This window comes from Narcine bancroftii, chromosome 1 (genome assembly GCF_036971445.1).
Source record: "Narcine bancroftii isolate sNarBan1 chromosome 1, sNarBan1.hap1, whole genome shotgun sequence".
Taxonomy (NCBI): Eukaryota; Metazoa; Chordata; class Chondrichthyes; order Torpediniformes; family Narcinidae; genus Narcine; species Narcine bancroftii.
Genome location: NC_091469.1, coordinates 332,756,313 through 332,780,935, shown reverse-complemented (window position 1 = coordinate 332,780,935; position 24,623 = coordinate 332,756,313). Strand labels below are relative to the sequence as shown.

General features: G+C 41.2%; 1 protein-coding gene across 12 annotated transcripts in view; it reads right to left on the bottom strand.

The window, feature by feature from the left end:
• ulk4 (unc-51 like kinase 4) overlaps window positions 1–24,623 on the bottom strand; it is a 655,266-nt gene that overhangs the window by 89,620 nt on the left and 541,023 nt on the right. For 8 of the 12 annotated variants that reach the window (XR_011348088.1, XM_069908808.1, XM_069908832.1 and 5 more), the window contains one exon: window positions 1,312–1,478. Coding sequence is in view for 11 of the 12 variants with exons in the window: in XM_069908808.1 (XP_069764909.1) it covers window positions 1,312–1,478 (167 nt within the window). In the remaining variant the exon portion in view is untranslated. Of the gene's footprint in view, window positions 1–1,310; window positions 1,479–12,188; window positions 12,331–24,623 lie in introns of those variants that run through there. The other 4 variants (XM_069908860.1, XM_069908868.1, XM_069908845.1 and 1 more) reach the window with 3 other exon arrangements.

Genomic DNA, 24,623 nt, shown 5'->3' with positions numbered 1-24,623 from the left:
TGTTACAGTGCCAGCGATTGGGACCGGGGTTCGAATTATGCGCTGTATGCAAGGAGTTTGAACATTACCACCATGTCTGCATGAGTTTCCTCTGGTGTTCTGCTTTCCTCCCACCGTTCAGAACGTAATGGGAGTTGAAAGTTAATTGGGTGCAATTGTGCAGTGTGGGTTTGTGGGCTGAAATAGCCTGTTACCATGCTGTATGTCTAAATTTAATTTAATTGCATCTTTTTACGGGCCCAGAGGACCCTAAAACCCAGGAGCAATAGAAATTCACCAAGAAAAAAGATTAGTTAAACAAAATTACTTGTAATTATCTTTAAACATGAGAACAGGATCAAACTTTAACTTATTACTATTAGCTCAACTTAACCTAACTTAACCTCCTTCTAATTCTAAGCACACATGTATGTAATGTGTAACTGTTCGGAAAAGTTCTTTGATTCACAGTTCAATCTCACTTCTCACTCCTCCAAGATCACTGGTACCAGGCAATTCTAATACTGTGCACAGAATTTAACATTTATGAATCTTCACCAGGCTTTGATGCTTGAAAGGTAAATGGTTACCACTCAGGAAGGTTCTTGTTGGTTTCCAATGAGAGATTTGTTACTCATTGGACACACACACAACTGATTCCTTCCAATCAGCCACTTTCCAACCCTACAAACTGTTTAAGTGGTGTAACATTGGTAATGATCACCCACAAAAACTAAAATAATGAACTGGAGAAATATATCAGCTGAACCCAAGACTATACAACTGGGAATTCAGCCACATCATCATACCTGGGAATGACAAGATGCTTCACTTGTGTCCACACCTCCCCCCTCATCACCATTTGGGGCCACAAACAGTCCTTCCAAATGCAGCAACACTTCACTTATGAATCTGCAGCAGTCATCTACTGCATCTGGTACCCCTCAGCTCTGTCTGCTGCAATACCGGGAATCTCCCAGTGGCAACCCATTTCCATTCTCTGCCCCATTCCCTTGCTGTCCTTGGTCTCATGCACTGCCACAAATTAGGACATAGAACATAGAACAATACAGTACAGGCCCTTTGGCCCTCAATGTTGTGCTGACCTATTTATCCCTTCCTGAAAAAAAGAACTATTTTTCTTCCATCTGTGTGTCTGTCTAAAAGTCTCTTAAATGCCCCCAATGTTTCACCTTCCACCACCATCCCCAGCAAGACATTCCAGGCACCCACAACTTTCTGTGTTAAAACTGGAATGTTGGTTGTATATCTTTCCTCCTATGGACGATGCGAGACCTGCTGAATTCCTCTGTGTTTTTAGCATCATCTTACCTGCAAAGTGAGTCGGACAATGTTGGAGAGGTGCTTCAGCATGCTGTGTAGAATATCAATCAGAGATAAGAGCAGGTTGCTTGCTCTCTTCACACACCCTTTATCATTCATTTCGAGGTAGAGGGCTGTGGCTTCAATGAACAAGTTGCGGATGTGATCAATGAGCCCTGTGGGAAGAGAGAATTTATTTATTTAGACATACAGTATATTGACAGGCCTTTTTGGTCCATGAGCCCGTGACGCCCAATTTCACCCAAATGACCTAGAACCTTGGTATATTTTTGAATGGTCGGTGGAAACCGAACATCCCTCTCCCTCCACCCCCGAGGAAAACCCACGCAGACCTGGGGAGAACGTACAAATTCCTTACACACAGCGTGGGATTGGAACTCTGGTCCCGATCGCTGGCACTGTAACAGCGTTGCGCTAACCACTACGCTGACTGGGCTGCCTCCCCACAGAAGATTGAAAGCCAGCTTATGATATTTCAGCATTGAACATTTCGCACAAATTACAACATGTAAACAGGCTGGTTTGCTTTGTACATGAGTGTTAACCAGTGTGTGCACTGTCCCTTTGTGCTCTACTTGGTGTCATCACTATTTCTGCAGCCATTCTTGAGAGTGAGAAATTCATAGGTAAAACACTTCAAAGTATGAATGGAGGGTCCACTCTAATTATCAAGGGAATTTTACTTTATATTAATAAAACTCTACCTTTTTATATACTGGGCTTACAAGAACATGATTAAATCTTGAAAAGGCTTCTGTAGTTATAGCAGGTTCTATGAATTCACCTCAGCCCACAGCCTTTGAGACATCAGTCTGAGCCAACACTCATGGGGGTCTTTGTCTGCCTTACGGCACGCAGAAGGAAAATTTGTGTAATAAAGGGATCCTGAATCAATGCTCTTTCAATTGTGGCCAAATTTTATTGGATTTGGACAAGTTCCAAACTCCCTCAGTATCTTTACCTGTCTTTCTCATTACGATGTTCCTTAAAAGCAACACTTATCCTAGCCATTGGTCATTTCCCCCCCCCCCCTTATCACCCAACTGGCTCAGTATCAACTTTCTTTCTGGGATGTTTGCTGCATTAAATTCTGTAATATAAATGTTCATTGGGTTGATTCAAATAGAAGGAGTTGTGTGCTTGTTGCATTGAATGGGCTATTTCCATGGTGTATATTCTGTGTGGAGAAAGTCAAACAGAAGCCATGCAATAACCAACCTTTCAGCTGACAGGGCTTGTCCTGAGCTTTTTGTACTGAGCCATGCTAGCTCCATTTGTGAGCATTTGATTTGCAGTCTCCAATGGCTTGGTGATCTCAGTATCTGTCCAAACACTTGTCCAAAGTATTGTGATGGTATGTATCTCTGCTAGACAGTGAGGTGGTGTTTCAGATTCCAACCACTGAGGAGAAATAAATCCTTCCTCAGATCCCCTCTAAACCTTTAACCTGCACCTTTGCCAATGCCCTTTGGTTTGAGTCATCGATGGGGCAACGGAGATATGTTTCCTGCCACCGACTCCATTTAGTCCGCTCATAATGTTCTTATCAGGTTCCCCTTAACTGAAATTCTCCAACCCAAGTAACATCTTGGTTAATCTCTTCTCCACCCTCTCCAATATAATCATGTCTTTCCAAATCTCAAATGATCAGAACAGCAAGACCCCATTTGTGACCTAACCAATGTTTTATATAATTCTACCATAACCTCCCAGAACTGGTATAATATACATGTGTGCTTTCTTCACCATCTTATTTACCTGTGTTGCTACTGTCAGCAATCATTGGCTTGGCATACAAGGATTCTGTTCCTCATTACTCCTGATGGTCTCACCATGCATTGCCATAGAGTCATTCAGCATGGAAACAGGCTCACTAGGCCTCCAAAGTCCACATCGGCCCTCATTACATTCGCTCTATGCACACTCATTTTATTCTTCCCCACCCTCACATCAACTCTCCCTCCCCCAATTCTACCCCTCACCCACACACAGCCAATTATCCACCAATCTGCATGTTAAAGAATGTGAGAGCAAGTGGAAGAAGTCACAGGAAGAAGGTGCAAATTCCACAGACAACACCTGAAATCATGGTTGAACCAGGGTCACTCAGGTTGTGAGGCGGCAGTGACACTGCTGCGCTCCACTCCTCATGGCTTGCTCTTAGTAGATCTCCCACAATGCATCACTATGGCAGATGTTAGTATAGCAGTCAGTGGAATACCATGGGAGCGCCAGCAACCTGGGTTGGAATCCAACTCTGACTGCGAGGAGTTTGTACATTCTCTCTGCGACCGAGAAGGTTTCCCCAGGTGCTCCAGTTTCTTCCCACGTTCCAAAGGCATATCAGGTTGGTAGTTTAATAGAGTGTAATTGGGTAGTACAGGTTTCATGAGCTGGCAGGGCCTTCTACTGTGCTGTATCATTAAAATAAAACTAAATCACCACACATCTATCACGATAAATATCATCTGCCATTGCACTGTAAACTTGCAAGCTTTTCAATATTATCCTGCAACCTAAGACTACTCTCAATATTATCAACAATGGCAATTTTTATGTGATCTATGAACTTGCTAATCATTCACCTAAATTAGTCTTGTATATAACTAACAGTGAAGGTCCCAGTATTGACCCTGATGATACACCATTGGTCACAGGCTTCCAACTACAACAAATAACCTTCCACCACTCCTCTCTCTCTCCCATTACCAAGCCCATTGTGCCAACTTGCTCTGGATCCTGTGGACTTTAATTCTGTGGATCAGTCTCCCATGAGGGAGCTTGTCAAAGGCGTGGCATGGTTGGCACGGTGGTTAGCGCAAAGCCTTCACATTGCCAGCGATCAGGACTGGGGTTCAAATCCCATGCTGTCTTTAAGGGTTACTCTTATCCCTTAGACATGTAAAGTCCTTTCAGTCCATATATCTGCATCAGTCTTCCTCTTATTTTTTTATCCAGTCTTTGACATCCCTTGATATCCAGGATTCCTTGAATTAGCTGTCCTTAACTTTCATCCTGAGGGGAGCACATGCGCCCTAAAGTTCAGGTTGATTAGCATCTTATGGTACAGTAAATACACCATCAGATAAAACAACATTTCTCCTGACCACGGTGCATACTCATATGCAGATAATATATAGCACTTAATCATCATTTTAAATGAAATATTTATACACACTTATTTTATTTTATATTATTTATTTATGTAAATAAGAAACCCAAGGTTACATCAATCTCACAGCCTGCAGAAAGAAACTATTTCCCAGCCTGGCAGTCATGATTTTGATCCTCCTGTACTTCCTTCTTGATAGTGGGTCAAAGGTACTGTGTGCTGGATGTAAGGATTTTCAATAAGCCTTTGATCCCTATTTAAGCAACAGTCCTGGTGAATGGCATCAATAGAGGAAAGGAAGACCCCAGTGATGTTCTTGGCTATTTTGATGATCCTCTGTATTGACCTGGTCCAATGGTTTGCAGCTACCATCCTACACAATGATGCAGCCAGACAGGACACTCTCAATTATGCTCCTGTAAATTTTGTCACGATGGGGGTCAGTAGCCTTGCCCTCCACAACCTCCTGAGGATGTTATATGCACATCAAGGAACTCTCATTACTTCACTTCTGAATGAAACTCCTACATTCTACATACGCCATTTCTTGGTATGTCTACAGATGTACAGCCGACTGAAAATGGGAATGTCCCTCGCCTGGTTCCCCAAACATAAGTGGTTGCATCTTCACTCTTTCCAGCAGGAAGTGGTTGGCATGGTTTGTATTAAACGGTTAGTGTAGAAGTTAGTGCAACGCTGTTACACCACCAGCAATCAGGGTTTGAATCTGGCACTGTTGGTAAGGAGTTTGTATGCTCTCCCCATCTACATGGGTTTTTTTGGGCACTCGATTTCCTCCCACCCTTCAAAACGTATGGTGGTTGGACGTTAATTGGGTGACATGGAGCTATTACTGTGCTGTATGTCTAAATAAAAAAAAACAATTCTCCAAGAATGGACCCTGACTGCTCACCACTTCCCCAATTTCAGGAAGAGTCAGAATCATTGACATTGGCCGTGTTCTCTACCCAGGTTTATTGTGAGGGACACTTTATCTCATCAAGGAGAGACTTAACACTGTGGAAGATGGGAGCTTTCCAGACATGACTTTTATGGAAAGATCATTTGGAGGACTACGAAAGAGGAACAGCACAGATTTGATGCGCCGTTGTGTGCTGTAGCAGTTGTATAACAGTCACCAGTGGGTTACTTCCTCTCTTCTACTGAAGTGAAATTCTAAAAGCAAAGGTGGTTCCTAATTCGCAAAAAATGCATCCACAAACAAAGCCAGTAATGGCTAATGTTGCATTAAAAAGATTCGTACTAAAGTGCAGGGTGCGGAGTTGGGTGGAAGAGTGGCAGATGGAGTTCAATCCAGATAAGTGTCCAGTGATGCACTGATGGAGCATTCGGATGAAAACTAGATAATCACATCTTGTCCACAGAGTCTTTGTCAGAACCAATTGAACCCCTGCTTTCAGATGATAACGAGCCTGCTTTGCAATGTTTCAATCTTAATCTTTTCAAGGATTTATCAGATTTTATAAAGATCCGTTCACTTCATAATGTGGAGAAACCGTTCCACAGTATGATAGCAACCACATTCTATTGGTTAATTAAATTGAATCCATGCTGACAGAGACTGTGTAGAGTCATGAATCACAATCAGCCTTAAAGAGAGAATGAAGTCACAGTGGTAATAATCACAGGGTGTGATTTAGTCCCAATAAGCTTTTGAGCTTGATACAAGACTGACCATTCTGGACTGATTCTTGACTATTGGTGTTTTTGTTGAGGGTCTACATATTCTTGAGATGGGGGTATAAGCCACATTCGCAGCCCATGTAGGAGGATTTTTATGTTGGGCAGGGAGTACCAGGATGTGACTGAATGCTGATGAAGGAATATTAATATTTTGCTAGATCAGAAGGCTGAGTAACCTGAAAGAGAAGCTTCAAGTTGGTGGCTTTCCCACATATCTGCTGTCTTGATCGACTGACTCGTAAGGCCAATGACTGGAGGTTTGTTTGGAAGAAGCCATGCTTTCTCTTCAGGCAGAACCGCTGTGGTCTTAGTTGTGAATGGGCTGCCAGGGATGGTTGTAACGTCTCTTGACTTTCAGATTAATGGGGCTGTATAGCACAGGCACAGGCCCTTCTGCCCACCTTTTTGCACATCTAGTCTAATCCCATTTGCTGGCATTAAATCCGTACACTTCTATGTGCTGGTTATTCCAATACCTATCTAAATGTTTCTTTAAACATAGTGATGGTATCAGATTCCTCTGGCAATGAGTTCCAGATATCAGCCACTTTGAGTGAAAACTCCCCTTAAAACCTTTTAAAACTCCTTCTTGTCACCTTAAACCTCTTGTTTTTGATATCTCTACTATGCTGAAAAAAAGATTCCAACTGTCTACTCCATTAATGTATCTTTAATCTTATATTCCCTTATCAAGTCACTCCTCAACCTCCTCTGCTTCAAGGAAAATAAGCCCAGCTGATCCAATCTCTCCTGGTTAGTGAAATCTTCTAATCCAGGCAACATCCTGGTGAATCTCTCTTCAGTACAACTGCATCTTTCTTAGAGAATTGTACACAATACTCCATGTGTAGTCCAACAGTGTTTTGTAAAGTTGTAACAAAACACTCTGACCTATGAAGGCAAATATGTGATATGCTTTTTTCGCTGTCCTCTCCTATGTTCCACTTTCCAAGAACAATAGACTTGAGCCCCCAAGTCCCTTGGTTAGTAACATTCCTTAGTGCCCTCACATTTAAATCCAGCCTGGTGCATTACAGGCTCGGACCTCTCATCCACTGCAGACATCTACGTGAGAGGCTGCCTCAAGAAGGAAGTCAACAACATAAAGGACCCCCTCATCCTGGTCACAACCTCTTCTTATTGCTCCTTTCAGCCTGAAGACCAGCACCTCTAGGTTCAAGAACAGTTTCTTTCCAACAGTTATCAGGATCTTGAACCTTCCCTTGGTGCACTGATCATGAACTACTCTGGGACCATCAAAACACCTGTTTGCATGATTGAAACACCATTCGTTTCTTCTTGTCCAAACTGTGAACATTTATTTATCTATCTATCTTTTTCCATTTTGGGGTAATTTAACGTGTTGTATTGTATTTGGTGAATCTTGCATACCTGTATGGCGGCAGTGATAAAGAATTTAGGTACATCTGTACATTGTACTTCTGTAGATGACAATAAACCCATTCTCATCAACTCCTTCCTGACCTGATCTCACCAGATGTCCCTTAGTTTCCCATTGCCACATAAACTGCTCCCTTTTATCCTTGGAGAAAATATAATTCCACATTCACTGTAAGAAGTGTTTAGTTCCCTCACAAGAATGATTATTTTACCAACAAATGAATATAAATAAACACGAATAACGTGCCAAGTAATTAAAATGAATTATAATCACAACAGCAGTTAAAAAAAATGCATCTTCAATAAATGAATACATAATTGTAAAATAATTGAAACCTTGGAATTAAGATAAACAAAAATTGTTCACACTATAGAGTTGCATTTGACAAAGCCCTTGGTCCTCAACTATAGCTTGAACAGAAAAATGATTCAATGTTATCAATCGCTGAAGGGAGTTTTCAGGGCAATCATTTCCTGAATTAAAAAGGCTTCACTGTTACAATGCAGTGAATTATTTTCAATTTTGGTGCAGATTCATAGGTGTGTAGGCTGAAAGAATTCACTTGAGGGTAGAGGTGAATGCTGGGCGCATCAGTCATTCAGATTGCATCATAAACAGTAAAGGTAGGATTCTTGACTATTGGAAAAGCCAATCCATCTGATATAACTAAATCTGTGAAAAATTGGTTTCCCAATCATATTCAAAATCTTCAAGCCCCACAATGAATTTACCGATGGCTACAAAATAATTTCTGCAATAAAATAAACAAAAGCATTCATTTCCATTGATTTAAATAATATTGGGGGCAATTTTTAAATGAAAATTAGCCCTCCGAAGACTAAGAAAATAATATTACAGGGGAAATCTGTGGGAGGTGAGCAGTTTCCTGAGACAACTGTCCCTCATTTGGACAAGTCTTTGTTTGTAGCTCACTGCTTTCATTAATGGCTGTTATCCAATTAAAAATACATTACCATTGATATTGTTATGGATCATGGACACTCCTTTTGGACTGTGAACTAACATTATAAAGGATGGGTTTCTGCTAAGAACACTGTGCAACTTGTGGTAAAGCTGAGTGCTGACTCGCCAATTGCTTGGAACTTTCAAGAATCCAAAGGCAGAATCCAGCTGTGAAGCAGAGAGCGGCAGTTGGAGTGGCAGAGGGCAGCTGGAGTGGCAGAGGGCAGCTGGAGTGGCAGAGGGCAGCTGGAGTGGCAGAGGGCAGCTGGAGTGCTGTGTGAAATGTACATGCCTCATAAGTAAGAATTTGTAAGTTTACTGCAATGCAACATCAGTAATTTCTCTCTCCAATGTTCAATACGATGTCCTTTGTTATCAGTTAAAGAACCAAACTTTGACATTGAACTTTGAGATTGAATTCTGTGGACTGTGCTTTTGGACTGACTTACTTGACTGACTGACCTGGGGCTTTTGTGGATTTTTCCTTTTTGAATATTGGGCACAAACTGTAATGGTCTGGCATCACAGGCGGATAGGGTTGTAGAGAACTTTCGGCATATTGGGCTTAATAAATCAAGTACTGAGTATAAGAGATGGGATGTTATAATAAAATTGTTTCAGACATTGGTAAGGCTAAATTTGGTGTATTCTGTGCAGTTTAGGTCACCTAACTACAGGAAAGATATCAATAAGATTGAAAGCGCGGAGAGAAGATTTATAACCATATAACCAATTACAGCACAGAAACAGGCCAGTTTGGCCCTACTAGTCTGTGCCGAACATCTTCTCCAACCTAGTCCCACTGACCTGCTGTTGGCCCATAACCCTCCACATCTCTCCCGTTCATATACTTATCCAACATATCCTTGAATATTAACATCGATTTTGTTTCTACCACCACTGCTGGAAGTTCATTCTGCGTGAAGAAATTCCCCCTTACGTTTACCTTAAACTTTCCCCCTTTTACTCTCAATCCATGCCCTTTTGTTTGAATCTCCCCCATTCTCAGTGGAAAAAGCCTATGCACATTGACTCTATCCATCCCCCTTATAAATTTGAATACCTCTATCAAATCACCTCTCAACCTTCTACGATCCAGAGAATAAAGTCCCAGCCTGCTCAACCTTTCCATGTAACTCAAACCCTGAAACCCTGGCAACATTCTTGTAAATATCTTCTGCACTCTCTCTATACTGTTTATATCCTTCCTGTAATTCAGCGACCAAAACTGCACACAATATTCCAAATTTGGCCTCACCAATGCCTTATACAATTTCAACATAACATCCCAACTCCTGTATACTATACACTGATTTATGAAAGCCAACATACTAACTGCCTTGTTCACCACCCTATCCACATATGATTAAACTTTTAGAGAATTATGTGCCATGACTCCTAAATCTTTTTGTTCCACTGGACTCCTCAATTGTCTACCATTTAATGTTTAGGTCCTATTTTGATTAGTCCGACCAAAATGTAGCGCCTCACATTTATCAGTATTAAACTCCATCTGCCATCTTCCAGCCCACTCTTCTAACTGTCCTATAATCACCCTGTAAGCTTTGATAATCCTCCTCACTGTCCATACCACTGCCAACCTTTGTATCATCTGCAAATTTACTGATCCAATTTGCCACCCTATCATCTAGATCATTAATATATATGACAAACAGCAGTGGACCCAGTACCAATCCCTGAGGCACTCCGCTTGTCACCAGACTCCAATTTTTCAAACAATTTTCCATCACTACTCTCTGGCATCTCCCATCCAACCATTGTTGAATCCTGTTCACTACTTCATCCACCGCCTTCCCCTCATCAACCTCCTCGAAAAACTCTAAGATTTGTTAGACGTGATCTACAAAACTATGTTGACTACTCTGAATCAATCCCTGTCTTTCCAAATAGTTGTACATACCATCTCTAAGAACACTTTCTATTAATTTACCCACCACTGACATCAGACATACAGGCCTATAATAACTAGGTTTACTTTACTTTAATAGGATGTTGCCAGGACTTCTAGAACTGAGTTACAGGGAAAGGTTAAGCAGGTTAGGACTTTATTCCCTAGCATAGAAGAATGAGGGGAGATTTAATAGAGGTATTGAGGGGGTTAGACAGAGTAAATGTAGATAGACTTTTTCTGCTGAAGGTAGGTGAGATACAAATCAGAGGTCATGCGTTAAAGATGAAAGGGCAAAAGGGGAAAGGGGAAACTTCTTCACACAGAGGGAGTGTGGAATGAGCTGCCAGCTGAAGTGGTGCATCCAGGCTCAATTTTAACATTTGAAAAGAATTTGGACAGGTGCACGGATGGGAGGTGTATGGAGGGCTATGGATTGGGTGCAGGTCAGTGGGACTAGGTAGAGTAAATGATTGGCACAGACTAAAAGGGTGGAAGTGCCTGTTTTCTGTGCTGTAATGTTCTATGGTTTACGGTTGTATAAAATGGTGTAAATAGAATTCAAATGAATTTACCCACAGCTGAAAATGGTACCTGGCTCTATTCCAAGGAAGGTTTTTGAGCACTCAGAAAAAACTCCAGACTGTGCCATCATTGCAGAGATATGCTTGGAGGATGTGGGAAGAACAGGAGTAATGAGATCATAATGCCACTAGCAGTCCATGAGATAATTACAATTTTTTTTGTTCACAGAACATGCTCTGTACTGTATTAGATAGTACATTATTTATAAATAAAAGCCACATTATTTCTTTCTATTTTCATCCCAAACTCAATTTTTTCTCTTGAAAGCACTGATCCATACATGACAAGCCATAGATTCCATAGGAATGGCAAGCATCCAATTCCTTATCTATTGTCCATTTTTAGGTAACATTAACGTAATGTTCATGCCAGGGCATGTCAGTTTCACGAGGATATAGATATCAGATCGTCACCAACACACCAAACAAACACTGATGAGGAAACAATGAGAAGCTGGAGGGATTCAGCAAGTCAGGAAGCATCCTTGGGTAGTCAATCAGTGCTTTGGGTCAAGACCCTTCACTGGGACTAATGTAGGAAGGGATGATGTCAAGTATACAAATAAGGGAAGAAAAAAGAGAGCAGGAGAAGTTGGGGAGCTTCCAGGAGATGAAAGGATATAGGACAGAAGGTGGGGGAGGTGGAGAGACAGCTAGAATGTTAGACAGAAAAGTTAGAACAGGAGTGAGCAAGGAAGAGATGGAAACAGTCAAACTGGATAGAGGTGGGGTGTGACCGAAAATTAGAAACATTGATATTCATCCCATTAGTTAGAAGACTTTCCGAAGTCTTTTGAAAATTGGGCAATTCAGGGTCATGGGGAAAAGTCAGGAGCTGATCCATGGTAGATCAGCCAGAATCTCAGGCTTAATGGGTCGAATGGCCTTCTCCTGCTCTGATTGTGTATTTTTTTGTCAGGAAGAACATGATGTGCTGTTCCTCAGGTTAATGCTCAGCTTCCCGCTGTCAATGAATGAGGCCGAGGACAGACAAGTTGGAAAGGCTAGGGGGGTTGAAATGATTGCCTTCAGGAATTTCAAGTTCAGACCCACACACAGAGTGCAGGTATTCGGTGGAGTGAGCGTCCAGTCTGTGTCTGGTCTCACTGATGTGGAGGATGCCACACTGGGTACACTGAATGTGGTAGATCAGGTCGGACAATGTGCAGGTAAAGCTCTGCCTCACCTGGATGGTCCTGGATCGAGGTGAAAATTACACAAGGGCTGTTTCAGACTTTATCAAAACAGCTGTGTATGAATGTGTCTCTACACCAAATCGTTCAGGGTTTTCCCCATCCAGAAGCCCTGGATGAACAATGAAATCCGAAATCTGCTGAGAAATCAGATCATAGGCATTTACTTTGTATACTCATGTAATCGTTGATTCTGCGTTACAGTTGACATCCCCCACCCCCCCAGTCTTCGTCCCAAAATCACATGCTTTCCATATGACTTGTGTAAAAGTTGCCCCCCCCCACCCACCATTTATGGCCCAGACTGCCTGCCAATCTGAGCTCCTAATGCCCTGACTGTGAACCCTTGCCTTAGCCACCCGCCTGTCCAAGCTCCCAACTCTCTGTTAGTGGATTTACAACCCAGTGCCGGCCATCCAAGCTCCTGACACCTTGAAAGATGCAGGTACTTATCTCGATCAAAATTAATAGCCCCCCGAAATTTGACCTGAAAAATTGGTCCCCGAAATTTAACTATTACATGAGTATATGCAGTATTTTTAGATTTTTGTGTGAATTTATCCCCTCAAAAGTATGACCCATTTAAATTTGACCCGAAAAATTGCTCCAAAAAAGCTCGACTATCACATGAGTATTTATGGTAAGTCCAGAGATCCAGATGAGTACAGAAGTAGCAGCTACAGCATAAGGAAAGCATAAGGAAAATGGAAACAATGAAGGATACCTGACAGCTAAGTGACATAACCTCCTACGAAACCAAATATGGTGCAGTAGGAGATGGCGAAGTTTCACTCCCTTTTATGCCTGATTCTACCATAAAAACAAGGAAGCACCACCATTGCACACTCCTGTGTTCCCTAATGATGCTATCCTATGCATACACAGCTAAATATTAAAATTCTGTGCTAACTTGCCAATGCATTCATGGATATCTTCAACATCTCACTCCAGCAGGGCGTGGTACCCACCTGTTTCAAGCAGGTATCAATCATACCAGTGCCCAAGAAGTGTGTGGCAACCTGCCTTAATGACTAGTGGCCAGCGGCACTCACATCAACAGTGATGAAATGTTTTGAAAGGCTGGAGTTGAAGTATATCAACTCTTGTCTGAGCAGCAACAGAGATCTGTTCCAATTCACTTATCGCAGCAACAGGTCTATGGCAGATGCAATCTCACTGGCTCTACAGAAAGCCTTGGAACTTCTGGACAACAAAGATGCATACATCAGAATGCTCTTTATTGATTACAGTTCTGCACTTAACACCGTCACCACCTCAAAATTGGTCAGCAAACTCCAAGTTCTGGGACTCACCACCCAACTGTGTAATTGAATCATTAATTTCCTCACCTCCAGTCTACAATCAGTGAGAATTGGTAAGGATATCTCCACAATCTCCATCAGTACTGGAGTATCACAGGGCTGCATCTTAGCCCCATGATCTACATGGTATACACCTATGAGGGCGTGGCTTGGTACAAAACCACCATTTATGAATTTGCTGACGATATCAAAGTAGTGGGTTGTATAATCTCCAGGATGGAGATTGAAAATTTGGCTGAATGGTGCAACAATAACAAACGCACACCATGTCACCAAAACTAAGGAGCTGATTGTTGACTTCAGGAAGAGAAAGCCAAGGAGTCACGTGATGGAGTAGTGGCCGGTAGGAGAATACCAGCCCTCTCCAGAAAAGAAGGAAAAAAGTAAAGAAAAAGCAAAGCCCCAGACACACAAACCACAACAAATAAAATATAAAGGTGTGGAGGAAATGGCACCAAAGAAAGAAAAGCCAAAAACAACGGGAAGAAAAGAAGAAGGAAAGACGCTGGAAAAGAAAGGTGAAGGTGAACGAAGAAGCAGGGACCCGCCGTGGAAAGACGAGCCCACTCCCTGAGGTCAGTAGAAACCCTGCAGGGTCGCGACCCACTGAATGCAGTACTACAAAGATGGCTCACGGAGCCAAACAGAGGTGCGCATGCGCGATGCGCAACACCGATGGGAGAGGGGACCAGCTGTGGAGTAGAACTCCGCAGCTTGAACAGCTGAGAAAGACCTGACAGCAGGGCTCCCAATGAGAAGATACAGAAAATAACAGGAACGGGAGGGAGGAGAATGAAAAAAGGAAACTAGAGACACAACAGATAACCAGACCAGAAGAAGAGGACCAACATCAAGACACCATTAAAAAAAACCCCAACAAACTGAGACAAACAGCCCAACAAGAAAGTCAGAAAAGACACAGATACAAAGCAGAGAAGAAGAAGACACAAACCCTAGAGCAGACACAGGAGAAGAAGAAGAAGGAGAACATCAAGCTCTGCACAGAGAAATAGAAGATAAAGGGAATGGACGGTACAAAGATTTTAAAAAAAATTCAAGAATATATGGAAGCAATAAAAGAATGCCAGACACGTGAATTTAATGAAATAAAAAGAAGAATAAAAGGTACAGAAGAAAAAGTGAGTAGATTAGAGATGGTGATGACAGAAATAGGGAAAAGAGTAGAAAAGGTGGAAGAACGAGAAACACCCATAGACATGGAAGTGGACGACTTAAAAAGAAAATTGGAAGAAACTGATAAAAACGTTAAAGAAATACAGGAGTTGTTAGTTCAGAAGATGGATATAATAGAAAACTATAATAGGAGAAACAATATAAAGATAGTGGGCTTTAAGGAAGATGAAGAAGGCAAAGATATGAAAGAATTTATAAAAGAATAGATCCCCAGGGTCCTAGGAATGCCAGAAATACAGGAAGGAATGGAAATAGAAAGGGCACACAGAACATGAGCCCCAAAACCACAGCCACAACAAAAACCAAGATCCATTCTAGTAAAATTCCTGAGATATACGACAAGAGAAAATATATTGGAGAAGGCAATGAAAAAAATGAGAGAAAACAAAAAGCCACTGGAATATAAAGGTCAAAAATTTTTTTTCTACCCAGACATAAGTTTTGAGCTCCTGAAGAGGAGGAAGGAATTTAACGCAGCAAAATCGATCCTATGGAAAAAAGGCTATAAATTTATATTAAGATATCCAGCGATGCTTAAAATAGTTATCGCGGGGCAGCAAAGCAGACTGTTCTCGGATCCGGAGAAAGCACGAGAATTTGCAGAACACCTGCAAAACAGAAAGAGAGATGAAGAGATGTAACAAGAACAAGAATGATGACAAACTTCATATAAAGAAGAAAAATAATGTATAAGTAAGAACTAAGAAGGGGAAGAAAGGAAGTAAGGGGGTAATTAAGAGGGTGAGCTTTGTTATATGTGAAGATAAAAGTCTTTTCTGGAGGGGGTTGGGTGGGAGAGAATTACAGTCACTGTGAAATCAGTTGATGCTTGCGAGCAGGTTGGCAATCCAAATGGAGAGGGGAATTGTGGTTGCCCGGCAAGGGACAAGGGGCAACTCAGAGAGGGGTGGGACATTTGGGGTTAAGTGAATTTTAGATGTGGGAATAGTGGAAATATTTTATGTTTTAGAAGTGTTGTCTTACAGTGTGTTCAAAAAAAGAAAACAGAAATGGATAAGGAGGAAAGGTGATGATGAGGAAGTGGAAATGAGAGGTAAACAAAGTATGAAATGGCCATGTTGAACTATATGATTATAAATATTAACGGAATACATAACCAAATCAAAAGGAAGAGGCTGTTAAATTTACTGAAGAAAGAAAAAAATTGATATAGCATTCGTGCAGGAAACACATCTAACTGAAGTGGAACACAAGAAATTAAGAAGAGACTGGGTAGGGCATGTTATGGCAGCATCATATAACTCAAAAACCAGAGTAGTAGCTATATTAATCAATAAAAATGTACCAATCAAAATAGAGGAGGAAATAATAGATCCAGCAGGGAGGTATGTAATGATAAAGTGTCAGATATATTCAGAATTTTGGAATTTGCTCAATGTATATGCACCTAATGAAGAGGATCAAAAATTTATGCAAGATATCTTTTTGAACATTGCAGATACGCAGGGGAATATACTGATAGGAGGGGTCTTTAACCTTAATTTGGAATCAAAGATGGAGGAAACTGGACAAAAGACTAGCAGAAAGAACAAAGTAACCAAATTTATGGTTAAATTGATGCAGGAAATGCAACCTTTGGATACATGGAGGAGATATCACCCAAAGGAGAAGGAATACTCATATTATTCGGATAGTCACAAAACATACTCAAGGATAGACCTGTTCCTGTTGTCAGCCCACATCCAAGGGAGAGTTAGAAAAATGGAATATAAAGCTAGATTGTTATCTGATCACTCACCCCTGTTATTAGCAATAGAGCTGGAGGACATCCCACCGAGAACATATAGATGGAGATTAAACTCCATGCTACTTAAAAGACAGGACTTTAGAGAATTCATTGAGCGACAAATTAAAATGTACTTTGAAATAAATGCGGAATCAGTGAAAGATAAATTTATACTATGGGATGCAAGGAAAGTGTTCATCAGAGGGCAGATAATAAGTTATGTAACTAAGATGAAGAAGGACAACAATCGGGAAATAGAACAGCTGGAAAGGGAAATAGCAAGTACAGAAAAAGAATTAGCAACAAGGGAAGATACAACAAAAAGAAGAGAATTGGCAGACAAAAAAAAAATGAAACGCTACAAACATACAAGGTGGAGAAGAACATAATGAAGACAAAACAAAAGTATTATGAGCGAGGAGAAAAAACGCACAAAATACTAGCTTGGCAGCTTAAGACATAACAAACTAAAAGAACAGTATTGGCATCAAGGAAAAAGGACAAAGAAATTACATATAACCCAACAGAGATCAATGAAAACTTCAAGGAATTCTACGAGCAATTATATCGAACTGAGAACGAAGGGAAAGAAGACAAAATAGATGAGTTTCTAGCTAAAATTGAACTACCGAATTTGCAAGAGGAGCAAAATAAATTAATAAGATCATTTGAAATAGAGGAAATACAGGATATATTAAAAAAACTACCAAACAATAAAACGCTGGGAGAGGACGGACTCCCAATAGAATTCTATAAAACATTTAAAGACTTATTAATTCCTCCTCTCATGGAAGTAATGAACCAGATTGAAGAAACACAAAACATGCCAGATTCATGCAAAACAGCAATAATTACAGTAATACCAAAGATGGGGAAAGATCCACTAACACCAGCAACGTATAGACCAATATCTCTACTCAACACAGATTATAAGATAATAGCTAAACTATTAGCAACAGATTGGCCGACTGTGTATCAAAAATAGTAAAACTAGATCAAAGTGGATTTATTAAGAAAAGACGAACAACGGCCAATATCTGTAAGTTCATTAACTTAATCCATGCAGTACAAGGAAACAAGACGCCAACAGTGGCGGTTGCCTTAGATGCAGAGAAAGCCTTTGACAGAGTAGAATGGAATTATTTATTTAAAATACTACAGAGGTTCAACCTACCAGAGAAATATATTAATTGGATTAAAGCATTATATAAGGGACCATTGGCGAAGGTGACAGTAAATGGATATATATCAAACCAATTTAAATTAAGCAGGTCAACTAGGCAGGGATGTCCACTATTTCCCTCACTGTTCGCGTTAACTATAGAACTACTGGCAGAACTGATAAGAACAGAAAATAAAATAAGAGGGATAAAAATAAAAGAGAAGGAATATAAAATCAGTCTATTTGCAGATGACGTCATAGTATACTTAACAGAAGCAGAAATATCAATAAAAGAATTACATAAGAAATTGAAGGAATATGGAGAAGTATCAGGGTACAAGATAAACGCAAATAAAAGTGAAGCGATGCCAATGAATAATGCGGATTTCACAAAGTTTAAGAAAGAATCACCATTTAGATGGCAAACACAAGCAATCTGATACCTAGGTATTCAACTAGATAATAATCTAGGCCATCTATACAAACTAAATTATCAGCCATTAATAAAGAAATTACAAGACAACTTAGAACAATGGAAAGTTTACCACTAACACTGATAGGAAGGGTAGATTGCATTAAAATGAATATCTTCCCAAGGATACAATACCTATTCCAATCATTACCAATTCCCTTAACAGAGAAATTCTTCAAGGAGCTAAAGAAAATAATAAGGAAATTCTTATGGAAAGGGGGGAAACTGAGAATAACACTAGATAAATTAACAGAATGGTACAAACAATGGGGCTTACAGCTACCAAACTTTAAGAATTATTATAGAGCAGCACCATTAAGATACCTATCAGATTTTTAATCAAACAAGGGAAAAACCAGATTGGACCAGATTAGAGCTCGATAAAATAGGGGAGAAGGTCCCTGAACATATATTATATAAGTGGGATGAAAAGCTCGTGCAACATGGGAATTCACCAGTACTGCACCATCTGCTCAACATTTGGAAGAAGATTCATGTAGAAAGTAAAAAAACAAATGATCAACTACCAAAATTAATATTGACGCAAAATCAACTAATCTCCTTCACAATAGATAACCTTTCCTTTAAAGAATGGGAGAGAAAAGGGATCAAAAGAATAGAAAATTGTTTTTCGGGAAATAAATTATTATCTTTTGAACAAATGAAGTGCAAATATGGTATAACTCACTGTACAATGTTTGCACACCACCAACTGAAAACCTACTTGAAGGACAAATTGGGAAGCAGGCTGAGGTTACCAGAAGGAAGCAATTTTGATTATGTGACACAATGATAATAAAAAGATTTATAACAATCATGTACATCAAACTGCAAGAGAAAGAGAACGAGGAAACAAGCTGTAAACCCAAACAAAAATGAGAACAAGATCTAAACATAAAGATAAAGAATGAAACATGGGAAAAGCTATGCTCCGGAACTATGAGAAATACAATAAACACGAGGTTACGCATGATACAATATAAATGGTTACACAGGCTATACACCATGCCCCAAAAATTAAATAAATGGGACCCAACAGTATCAGACAGATGTTTTCACTGTAAGAAGGAAATGGGAACAACAGTACATGCAATTTGGGCATGTGAGAAAGTGGAAAAGTTTTGGGAAGATCTAAATCAGGTATTAAATAAAATCACAAAAAGCAACATACCAAAAAACCCAGAGATCTTTCTTCTAAGTAATATAAGAACTAAAGAACTTGGACTCGATTTGGATGGAGCACAAAAAAGATTTATTATGATAGCCTTAGCTGTAGCAAAACAATGTATTATGTCAACCTAGAAATTAGAAGATAGCCTGAGAATACAGCAATGGTACATAGAAATGAATAAATGTATTCCATTGGAAAAAAATAACATATAATTTAAGAAATAACATCACAGTATTGGAACAAATTTGGGAACCGTACATGGAACACAACAGAGAAGTCCTATCGCGGACCTCCACTGCCTAAAATGACAGAAGGAGAAGACGACGAAATGAACTGACCCAATATGTAAAAGTAGATGACACAATTTTCTTGTTTATTTTCATTGTGCGATGACATTGTTTAATGGGTTTAATGTATCATATATGTTAAATGTTGAGTTGGTGGGGAGGGGGTGAAGGAGGGAGGGAAGGGAGGGGGGAAAAAGGGGAGAAAATGACTGTGTATATTCAAGAGGGAAATGTTTGTGTGTATTTTGGTTAATATGGTTCATAGTGTGAAAAATAAAAACATTAAAAAATAAGGAAGAGAAAGCCAGAGGTCTACAATCCAGTGATCATTGGGTGATCAGAGGTGGAGAGGATGAGCAAATTTATGTTCTTGGGAGTCACTATCTTGGAGGATCTTTCCTGGAACCAACACACAAATGGCATTGTGAAGAAAGCACATCAGCACCTCTACTTCCTCAGGAGTTTGAAGAGGTTTGGAATGACACAAAAAACGGTGGCAAATTTCTACAGATGTGTGGTAGAAAGTGTGCTCAGCGGCAGCATTACGGTCTGGTATGAGGCCACTCTGAGCATAAAGCCCTGCAAAAGGTAGTGAACATAGCCCAGGACATCACAGGCAAAACCTTCACCACCATCAAGAGAATCCACAAGGAATGTTGCTGTCAGAGAGCAGCAGCAATCATCAAGAATCCACATCAACCAGCACACTCTGTTCTTGCTGCTACCATCAGGGAAGTGGTGTAGATGCCACAAGACTTGCACTGCCAGGTTCAGGAACAGCTGCTCCCCCTCCCACCATCAGACTATTCAACAACAAACTCAATCAGAGACTTATTTAAGAATTCTTACTTTTGCACTTTATTGAATATTTTTCTCTTTGTATTGCACAGTCAGTTTGTTTACATTTCTTTACTTGTTTACATGCATATGTTAAGTCATTTTTTTTGCACTACTAATGATAATTTTGCCTGGCCCACAGGAAAAAGAATCCCATGGTTGAATGTGATATCATGTATGTACTCTGACAATGTCTGAAAACAGTACACAATATTCCAATGTCTTATAAAACTTTACCATCTCAACTCCTACACTCAATAATTTGATTTATGAAGGCCAATGTACCTAAAGCTCTCTTTGCGACCTTTCAACTTGTGACACCTCTTTCAGGGAAGTATGTATCTGTATTTCCAGATCCCTCAGTTCTATCGCACTCCTCACAACCAGGGTTCTATGCTCTTGTCACAGCCAGGGTTGTGATCTCAGGAGAGTTACCTGTGCCATGTGCTAGTGAGGTTAGAAATAGGAGGATAATTCAGCTTAACACATGGACAAGGCCATGGTGCAGGAGAGAGGACTTCAGGTTTCTGGATCATTGGGCTCTCTTCCAGGGAAAGTGGGACCTATTCCGATGGGACAGCTTGCATCTGAACTGGAAGGGGATGACTATCCTTGCGGGAAGGTTTGCTAGTGGTGGGAGTTTAAACTAGATTTGCGGGGAATGGGAACCAGTGCCAGAGCAGAAAGAGGAGTGGAGGAGGGAAAGGTGATGTAAAAATTGCATGTAAGTTGCATTGCAGTCAATGGATTGGATGTGATGGAAATGATCTCAGGTCCATCTATTTCGATGGAAGGAGTATTATAGGAAGGTGAACGAGCTTAGAGCTTGGATGGAATTATGACATCTGACCATTTGTGAAACTTAGTTGCAGGAGAGGCAGGACTGGAAACTCAATGTTCCTGGCTTCGGTTGCTTCAGATGCGATAGAATGGGAGGGATGAAAGGGGGAGGAGTGTCAATGTTCATCAGGGAAAATATCACAGCTGTGTGATAGGACAGATGAGAGGACTCGTCTACTGAGACAAAATAGGTGGAGCTGAGGAATGGGAAATATATGACCACACTCATGGTGTTGTATTATTGACCGTCCAACAGTCAATAAGAATTGGAGGAGCAAATCTGTAGAGAGAGAGAACAAACATCTGCAGGAAGCATAGATTGTGATAGTAGGAGATTCTAACTTTCCACATATTGACTGGGACTCCCATAATGGCTGCATGTTATGGAGTTTGTCAAATGTGTTCAGTATAGAGAGTGCAATACTGGATCTCCTATTAGGGAATGAGACAGGACAGTGACTAAAGTATGTGTAAGGGAACATTTTGGGTCCAATGCCATTAGGATCAAATTGAATATGGAGAAAAATAGGTCTGAGCCGTGGTTTGAAATTCTAAATTGGAGAAAGGCTAATTTTGAGGAATTGAGAATGGATCCAGAATGCGTGGATTTGGATAAATTGTTTTTTTGGCAAGGATGTGTGAGGTAAGTGGAGGGCTTTCAAAGGTGAAATTTTGAGAGTACAAAGTTTGTAGGCTCTTGGCAGGATTAATGGCAAGGTTAGTAGGCATAGGGAACCTTGTTTTTTGAGGGATGTTAGGGATCTAGTTTGGAAGATATAGGCAGGTATAGCAACATGGAGCAAAATTAGGTATGTTAGGACTATGAAAAAAACAAGATAAACCTCAAGAAAGAAATCAGGAAGGCTAAAAGAAGACATGAGGTGGTTTTGGCAGACAATGTGATGGAAAATCTGAAGGGTTTCTACATGTATATTAAAAGCAAAAGGATAGTAAAGGGAAAAATTGACCCCTTGAAGATCAGAGTGGTCAGTTTTGTATGAAGCCTAAAGAGATGGGGGAAATCTTAAATTTTTTTAAAAATCATTCAGGAAATGGGAACAGAGTCATAGGAAGTAAGGAAAACAAGCAGTGAGGTCATGGAATCTATACCGAATAAAGAGGAGGAAGTGCTTGCTAACTTAAAGCAAATAAGGGTGGATAAATTCCCAGGGCCTGACAAGATATTCCCTTGGACCTTGAGGGAGGCAAGTGTAGAAATCGCAGGGGCTCTGGCAGATATATTTAAAATGTCCTTAGCCATGGGTGAGATGCCAGAGGACTGGAGGATAGATCATATTGTTCCATTGTTTAAAAAAGTCTCTAAATATAACTCTGGAAATTATAGGCTGGTGAGCCTGACATCATTAGTAAGTAAATTAATGGAAGATGATCTAAGATAGAGATTCCCAAAGTGGGTGCCACCGCCCCCTGTGGGCGGTGGGAAGATCCAAGGAGGAAGTGAGGGCAAAGGGGAAGTTCCAAGTTTAATGAAGAAGCCAGTGCAGTTATTTTCTGGCCAGACTCAGGGTGGCAGTAGTGAGCAAAATAAATGGCGACAAGGCGTTCTTGCAAGAGCTGTTCTTGGTTGCCGCCATGTTGCACTGGCGTCACTACCCTACTCTCAGCGCGCCACTACTCCCTGCTCAGTGCCATCACTCCCCCAACCCTCTCAGTACTTACTAACCCCTTCCACCTTGCTCAGCACTTCCAATAACCCCACACCCTGCTCAGCGCTGCCACTAACCCCCCCACCCCCCACCACCCATCACAATTGTATGGGGGGCGCTCAGGATGTGGCCTGGAGGCCAAAGGGGTAGCAGACTGATCTAAGAGATTGGATATACAATTATTTAGATAGCCATTGACTGATTAGGTATAGTCAGCAAGGCTTTATGCATGGTAGGTGCATGGTTTAACCAATGTTATAGATTTTTTTGAGAAGGTTACCAGAAAAGTTGATGAAGAAAAGGCTGTGGATGTTATCTACATGGACTTTAGTAAGGCCTTTAATAAGGTCCTACACATGAGGTTAGTCAGGAATGTTCAGATACTTATTCACGTATTGCCACTCAGGCCCAGATGTAACCCCAATAGAGGGGCAGGCAGTCAGCCCACCCTGAACCCACATCCGTGCGCCTCCTTAATCTGTGAATAGCCAACTTGGCCCAGCAACAACCGCACAAGGAGATCCTCCAAGCACCCAATTCAGCTCCCCATGGGGCTGAAGTACAGTTAGAACTTATAGAACAGACCCTTCAGGTAGGTGAAGAGGGGTTGCAACCTAACACACTCCACAGAGATGTGTATACCTTCTTCTCCCAGCCGCAGAAGTGACAGGTGGCCGGGAGTTGGCAAACCGACTCAGAAGGCAGTTGCACAGCACTACTTGCTACAACACTCTCCACCCTAGATCACCAGTGTAAAGGAGGAGGACTCTCAGGTAAAGAGACCTCCACTGCGGACCTGCCCTGCTGCCAGGTGGTAAAACAGAACACTACAATATGAGGAAGTGGAAAGTGCGCAAGAGTAGCCCTTGCAGAAACCACGTGAGTGCGTTCCAGAATGGCATGGTGTGAATCACCACTAGGCAGCTCACTTTGTGCCAGACCAGCTCCCAGAAAAAGCCTTTGGGCCTTGGGTCTGAGATACATCCCTGGTTGATTGGGTGTCAGCACAGCCAGGATTGCTCCAACCCCCTGGAGCCCCCCCGACATGTTGCCATAGGACAGGGTCCAGCCCATCCAACAGAGACCATGCCTGAAGTGCATGAGATTCCGATAAAACACAGGCAGTTCCTGCATAGCAGCATGGCTGATATTCACCGCCATGAGTCAGTGGGTGATCGGCAGATTCAGGTCTGCTGCAGGGATCCAGAGCATCCTGTCACCCCAGAGGAAGTCTATCAACTTCCACTGGGTAGTGGTAACACAAATCATGGGCGGAACCAGGGTAACTAGCCGATACCACAGCATTGGGGCCACCAGCTGGTTGATGGCTAGTGCCCTGCCTCATTATGGGATGGCACAGATGAGACCTGACCAGCACCACTCCTCAACCCCTTTCCTTTCCTCTCCATTCAGAGCGCAACCCATTCTCAGGTTTTTCTTCTATCCTCCCATGTGTATCCACCTGGATCTCTTACCTGTGAGTCTATGCTCCTCCCTACCCTTTCTTTCCCCCTCCCACCACCTTTTTATTCAGGCCCCTGCCTGCTTTTTGCTCATACCTTGATAAAGGGCCCAGATGAACTTGCTGTGGATGTCGCGTGACCTGCTAAGTTGCTCCAGCATTTTTGTTTATTGCACTTCCATAATAAAACATTGTCTTCTCAAGAGTTTTTTGTGAACTTGAGAATCATAATGTGCTTTTGACTATAAATCCAAAATATGCCTTTAGATATA